General features: G+C 40.6%; 1 protein-coding gene and 1 long non-coding RNA gene across 5 annotated transcripts in view; one reads left to right on the forward strand and one right to left on the reverse strand.

Annotated features, from left to right (window-relative positions):
• The window catches only part of Slf2 (SMC5-SMC6 complex localization factor 2), a 53,222-nt gene extending 46,833 nt beyond the window's left edge, over positions 1-6,389 (forward strand). For 3 of the 4 annotated variants that reach the window (XM_021198606.2, XM_029538123.1, XM_029538119.1), the window contains 2 exons: positions 1,443-1,511; positions 3,117-6,389. In XM_021198606.2, the coding sequence (XP_021054265.1) occupies positions 1,443-1,511; positions 3,117-3,152 (105 nt within the window). In that variant the 3' untranslated portion in view covers positions 3,153-6,389. The remainder of the gene's footprint in view (positions 1-1,442; positions 1,512-3,116) is intronic. The other variant, XM_029538115.1, reaches the window with a different exon arrangement.
• LOC110322086 overlaps positions 1-6,753 on the reverse strand; it is a 12,662-nt gene extending 5,909 nt beyond the window's left edge. The window contains exon 1 of the long non-coding RNA XR_002380549.1: positions 6,675-6,753. This is a non-coding gene — a long non-coding RNA (uncharacterized LOC110322086). The remainder of the gene's footprint in view (positions 1-6,674) is intronic.
• Positions 6,754-7,239: the final 486 nt, after the last annotated feature.

Here is a 7,239-nt window from a genome sequence, read left to right on the forward strand (position 1 = left end):
CAAAAAAAAAAAAAAAGTCTCTAAAAATTTTTCTGGCTTGTTTAAATATCTTATTCTAGGTATGGTAGGGCAGCCTGCAGTCCCAGCACTTGACAAGTAGAGGTAATGGGGAAAAAAAATCAGTCAACCACAGCTACATAGGGGAAAGTAGAAATTTCTTTGAAGGCAGAGTAGTTGTTCTCTGGACCATATTTAGTAATGGGAAATCAGGCGTGGTGGTGCATTGCTAGAACTCCTGTACTCAGGAGGCAGGGGCAAAAAATTGCTTTAAATTTAATGTTAATTGGGCTGGAGAGATGACTCAGCAGTTAAGAGCACTGACTGGCTTGGCCATGGTGGCGAACGCCTTTAATCCCAGCACTTGGGAGGCAGAGGCAGGCAGATTTCTGAATTCCAGGCCAGCCTGGTCTACAGAGTGAGTTCCAGGACAGCCAGAACTACACTGAGAAACCCTGTCTCGAAAAAAAAAAAAAAAAAAAAAAAAAAGCACTGACTGTTCTTCCAGAGGTTCTGGGTTCCATTCCCAGCAAACACATGGTCACAACCACCTGTAATGGGATCCAATGCCCGCTTCTGGTGTGTGTACAGTGTACTTGAAAACATAATAATATTAAATAAATAATATTTTTTAAATGTAATGTTAACCAAGGCTATATAGAGCAACCCACCTCCTGAAATAATTTTTAAAAAGAAAATTGAGGACTGGAGAGGTGGCTTACTATTAAGAGAAGTGACTGACCTTCCACAGGACCTGGATTAGATTTCTAGCACACGTAGCAGCTCACAAGTATCTGTATACGATAACTCCAGATTCAGGGCATCTGAAGCTCTCTTCTGGCCTCAGTGAGCAATGAACGATGTAAATGGGGGTAAAACACCCATACACCTAAAATAAAAGAAAATTAAGGATGGGTGTGATGGCTCAAATCTTTGATCCTAACACTCAGGAGGCAGGGGCAGGTAGATCTCTTGAGTTTGAGGCCAGCCTGGTCTACATAGGGAGTTCCAGAATAGCCATGATTATATTGAGAGACCCTGTCTGTAAAAACAAATTTAAGTCATAATCATTGCACATTTTAGATTATAAAAAAATTAATTATGGTAATAAAAGAAAATATCTTATAATTTGAAAGCATCCCCAAAAGATGAGAAGATGAATAGCTGCTTTGTTGTTGTGTTGTTGTTGTTGGGTACAGGCCTGTGATAGCTATGAGATTGTGTGGTGGGGGGCAGATGTATTTCATTTTCTTGTGACTGTTGTTTGTTGAAGCAGGATCTCTCAGCAGCTCAGACTGCCCTTGGGCTTTGAGCAGGCTTCCCGAGTGCTAGGTGCATAGCGTGCACCTCCATAGTGGTAGCTGTGAGTGCTTTCTTTCATGCTAAATTGATGTAAGTGAGGACACTTTGATCTGATATCTCTTTCTCTTTCCGTTATTTTTAAGGTGAAAGACTTGGTTGCCAGGATACATGGAAAATGGCAGGAAATAATTCAGAACTGTCGGCCTACTCAGGTGTCATTTTATTTAAGTTTTATTTATGAAAACTCCTGCGTGATGTATATTTGTGTCTGAATTGTAGAGTTTGTTTCCTCTCTGTCCATTATTTAAAGTGTCATGGTGCTCACAGGTACTTCTAACAGTTGTTCAGATAGAATGCATAGTGCATTCACCATACTCTTCTGCAGGTCCCGCCCCCCCACCCCGCCCCATTCCTCCACCATGTTCAGGCCTCTCTTTGCTCCCCTTAAGATCCCTATCTGTTTTCTGTGGAAATTTTCCTCTTGTAGATATTTCCTACACATGAATAAAGTATGTAGTCTTTTCATGATCAGCTTCTGCACCTGACAATGATAAATCCATGTTGTAATATGTATATCCTTTCTATTGCTAAATAACATATGTATAACATTTAATTTACCCACTTACAAAGTGAGCATGAGTTGTTTCTGCTTTCTAACCATTAAGAATAACATCTCACTGGGCATGGCGGCACATGTCTTTAATCCCAGCACTCGGGAGGCAGAGGCAGGCGGATTTCTGAGTTCGAGGCCAACCTGGTCTAAAGAGTGAGTTCCAGGACAGCCAGGGCTACACCTGTCTCGAAAAACCAAAAATAAAATAAATCTCCATGAACATTTATATCAAGTTTTTGTGAGTATGTTTTCAAAGGAAAACATCTTGAGCATAATGTTTGGTAGAATCCTGTGTTTTACCGCATTTCAGTGGTCAGTGTTTGTGTGCTTACATTGTGGTCTCTAGCCAGGTGTAGTAGCACACAGTGTTACCACCTCTTCCTCCACTGCTAGCATCAGGAGTATGCACCGCCACCCCTGTTCATTCTGAACTAAGGATCAAACCCTGTGCATGCTAGGAAGATGATCAGCTGAGCTTGAAAATCTCCTCAGACTCCCTTTGTGCAGTGTGGGGCCTTTGGTTGTAGTTTTTTAAATAGTTTAGATTGTATATATGGTGTTTTATGTTCATGTTTGTCTATGTACCACTTCTATGCCCAGTAACCCTCGTGACCACAATAGTTCATCAGATCTAGGATTGGAGTTACAGACATTTGTTGGCTGTAATTTGGTCCTGGGAATTAAATTCAGGTCTTCTGGAAGACTAGTCAGTGCTCTTAATTACTGAGTCATCTGTCCAGTTCCCTCAAAAATTTTAAGGCTACTTTGCTGTGCCAATGTGGCATTAATAGCAAAACTTAATATTAACACATTAAGTTTAACACATTAATTTCCTTAAATATATCCCTTTGTGGGTGTGCCCATGAGAAAAATACCCTGCATTTGTATTATGCATTTTCAGTGCTAGATCATAAAATATACAGAAGAAATTTTCAGCTGCACGTGGTTGCTTTGTGCTTTTAGTCCCAGCACTTGAAAGGCAGATGCAGGCAGGTGTCTATAAGTTCAAGGTCAGCTAGAGCTACATAGTAAGACCCTGTCCCAAAAAAGAAAGATTTGTTTTCAGAGATGCGTATATATAATGATTTTATTAACTTTCATTATCAAGCCTGCAGTCCAGTGGTTAGTTTTAGAAGGATTAATTTATAATCTGATTAAATTTTTCCTTTTTTCTTTCTTTCTTTTTTTTTTTCCCCTTCTCTAGGGGCAGCTTCATGACTTCTGGGTGCCAGATTCTTAACAGAAGTTACATCAGCAGAAATACAAATAAGAAGGGCCTTTCCAAGAGGATTACTGTGGGATCCAGAGATGCTGAGGAGCACAGCTGCGTGCTACTTGCATGCATAGTGTGGCTGCTGATGAAGACTTTCCCATTTCTGAAGCAGAGATGAAAATATGCCATCTGCAGCTGACTGTAGAGGGAAGACCAGAGGCCGAGGAAAGGAGGCAAGGGAAGCTGCTGGTAGCTACAGCCAGCCTGCCCCTCCTTGCTACGTTTTCAGCAGTTATCTTGTAAGGTGGCTTCATAACACTTGGATCATCACAGAAAATAAGAAAAGTGTGGACCAGCTTGAGGTGGACATTGAGACAAAGGCCTGAGTCCAGCTGGTTTTCATTCCCTTCTGGTGATTTTCGGGTACAAAGGGAAGGCGTAGAGTAGAGCCCTGTCATTAGAAGTGTTGGTCTCCTCTATAACCCATAAACTATAGGCAGTTTCAGCCCATATATATCCTTTAGTATTCAAAATAATAAATCTGAGATTTTTAAATATATTTAAAATCAAGAAATAGACATCTGATATGTTGTCAGACTGCCCTTAGAGGAAGAGATTAAGCTACAAAATAGTGACTGTTTTTAAAATGCCAGAACATTCATAGGCAGTTTGTTTAGGGTTTCTTGTAATGCATATATTTTTAAATACTGGTTTAATCATAAAATCTCAGCTAAGCTAGAATTCTGGCCATTGGTAACTATATTAACAGAAGTCTGTGTAAAAAGGCTTAAAAATCTGGAAGTTTCCAAAATCCTTATTTCCACAAGTATATAATTTAGCAGAGGCCTTGATGGTGTTTATTTTGGGGACATGCATGTGAGCGTGTGTGTGTGTGTGTGTGTGTGTGTGTGTGTGTGTGTGTGTGTGTGTGTATGTGTGTGTACATGTGCACACGCATGCACACTCAAGTTTGTATCTTGAAGTTGTTGCACTTGAAAACCACAGCTGCTCTAAATTCTTTTAAACACTGGAAAGCCATCCTTTAGTTTAGATGGTCGAGGGTTAGCAGAGGTGCACATGCTAGATTGAGCCTTAGGCCCTTTGAAAACTTTGGTAGTGATGCTCCTGCTGACGGGTGTCGGTTTGAGGAGGTTTGCTTCCTAAAAAGGACGCCAACTGCTTATTCTTTGACTATTGGCTGGAGCAGCTTGCTCCCTCTTGAGCATGCTAATGTCTGTGTGGGTCCAGGTCGGGTGGTGGGAAAGGGAACTGGGCTCAGTGTTATGGTTTGAGAGGAGAAAATAAGTTCTGAGAGCTAACTTTCTACCTCTAAACTGAGGCTTAGGAATAAAAACCATTGTATCTTAAATTCATCATTTAAATTAGCGTTAGCAACTTTAGAGCTCATGTCAAGCATTGGGCAGTTAGAGATTTTATAGGGAAGACTACACAAATCACATTTTCAAGAATTGAGGCTGATCGAGGCTCCAAGAGTCAGACCAACAAAAGTTTTATTCTGTGTTGAGTTTACTGGCAAGAATATTGTCTTGATGCTACCTCTCAAGGGTATTGTTACAAATGCCACTATGGTTAAAGAGATAGATACGAAGAGTTATATTTGACTGAAGCTTGAAACTCTGGCTCATCTATCTGCCCAACAGTGGGGCTCTCACTCTGTAATTTAATCCTTGTAGATACATTGTTTGTGTGTAATTTTATAAATGTTCATATTTTTCTCATTTTGCATTGTGTAAAGTGTACAAAATCTCAAAGTATAAAAATCTGCTTATTATATTGCTTGTAATTACAGTGTGTAAATATTTTCTATTGTGTACATTGACGGGGACAAGTGGGTTATTCAGGTTTTTAAGTGATCCTTTTATATTGCAGTTTTAACCAATAACCACCCATCAAATTTAAAACCACTTTGATACATTCTTATTTAGCAGGTCCTATAAGAATAAAATCTCTATTTTCAATTGTCTTTCTCCATTAGAGAAAAATACTTTATCGTCCCTTTAAAATAAATGGCCAGATAGCAGTTTTGGCCTCTGTATTTATGACTCTGGTAGCAGCCTTCAGTCTCCGGGTCATAGTCCAGTCAGTATTTACATTTGGGTTCTCCTGGAAATGTTGTGGTTCTATTTTAGCACAAGTAGCTTATGATTTTTCTCCCAAATCAAGTATTTTCCATCTTCTGAGTCCCAGTGCGTTGTCTCCCTCTGTCTGTTGTTGCCCAGAAAATGGGATGGTAGCAAGGGAGGAAGTGCTCACTGCACAGAGACTGTCAGGAGACTGACATCTGCACAGAGACTGTCAGGCCATATTTGGGACTTGGCAAACAAAGCTTGCACTGAGCGGTGGTGTGTTTGGCAATATTACTGTGCCAAAAATAATCCTTGTCTAATTTTCTGGATGTGTGATGTCAGACTTTTTACCCTTACTGCAAGCTGAACATTAAAGTGCTTGTGTTTATGCTTTTGTGTGTAACTGTTTGCCTTTCATGACCTGCTTTTCCTGTTACCTGAAAATACAGTTCTGTGACACATGTTAAGAGGCTTTCCGTGCGCAGGATCACCTGTGTAGCACTGGAGTCAATGTTGTGCGTTGTTTTGTCTATGTCCTGATGGCAACGGTGCCTTTGTCACCTTTCAGAAGGTTGGCTTTTTTTTTTTTTTTTTTTAATGCAAGTAGTAGCTTGCTTCGACTTAACAAAAACAAAAAAATAAAAGTGAAATATACATATATATATCCCCAGTAATGATAGATAAGATAGTTACCACCCAGGCTCTGTTTTTTGGGTTTTTTGTTGTTGTTGTTGTTGGTTTGTTTGCTTTTTGTTTTGTTTTTCTTCCCCTTTCCCCCCCCCACCCCCAATCAGAATAGATACAGTTGGTGGGGACAATAATAATGTGTGGAGTCTTGAAACCAGGAGTATTTTTACATTTAAAAACTGACTCATTGACAAGCGGCTGGGTTGGATAACTTACTTGGCTTGTCTCAGGAGGCAAGGGTAGGGTACAGGTGGTGGGGGTATGAGTCAGTCAGCACAATTCCATCTTGTGGCTATGCCTACTCTATGGTACAAGCGCACCTCATCTGTGCCTGTTTCCCTGGGGCATTCTTGTCAGCCAGTTAATCTACTAGCTCTTAGACAGTAAATGCAATGTGTTGTGTTTTTTTTTTCTTTAAAATTTTATACTGTCTTGTTTAAAGTCTTCTGAATGTATGTGTATGTGTTATTAAAACTTTTTTCTCAGCGTAAACGTGTCTGGCAATATTTGATTGAGTAGTAGAGGTAGTTGAGTATCTAAAATACCCTGTTTTAAACTTGTTTTTAGCTTGATGCCTTCTTTTAATCTGTGGGGAAACAAAGCCACAGCTCTCCACAGTTCATGTTTACATAACCCAATTAATAATTTGCTGTGTACTTTACAGTCAGGAATTTAATAATCTCATTCTTAGATCATTCTACACATCCATTCGGCTGCTCTTGCCTACCTACGTGTTAGGGTTTGGTGGTGAACAACACAAAATCATGGCTCTTACCTGGTGGTATCCGGGGGAAGCAGAGAAGAGGAAGAAATACCCTTCAGCTGGATGTCTCTAAAATTCTAGAACCCAGAATCAAGAAAGGTGATGCCATACAATGCATAGCCACCTGTGACCTGGCAGGTGGGTTTGTGACATGCCAGCTGTGGAAAGGCTGACCCTCATGACAAACTTAGTACCTCATAGTAGGCTTAGGCACAGTTGCCAGACCCACAGTGCTACAGCTGTTTTCTCCCTTAGGGCAGACTAGGTTGAAAAGATGGATGCTGACAGCCCAGGTAGAAGCAGACATGGACACAAATACTATGGGTAGTCATGGTGTTTAAGGAAAGGACCTAGGCTTGGCCTCAGGTCTCAAGGTTCACCATACTGGCCATTTGACCTTTGTTGGCATCTGAGTTTCTTCTGTGTTGAATAACTCTATTTCATGTTTTGTGAGGATTCACATACATGGCAGTCACTCAGCACAATGCCTGGCAGGTGACATGAACAGAACAAAGACAAGGTTGAGGCTAAGCATTGTGATCACCTTTATCCCAACACTGGGGGGGGGGGGGGGGGG

Source organism: Mus pahari, chromosome 1, assembly GCF_900095145.1.
Source record: "Mus pahari chromosome 1, PAHARI_EIJ_v1.1, whole genome shotgun sequence".
NCBI lineage: Eukaryota > Metazoa > Chordata > Mammalia > Rodentia > Muridae > Mus > Mus pahari.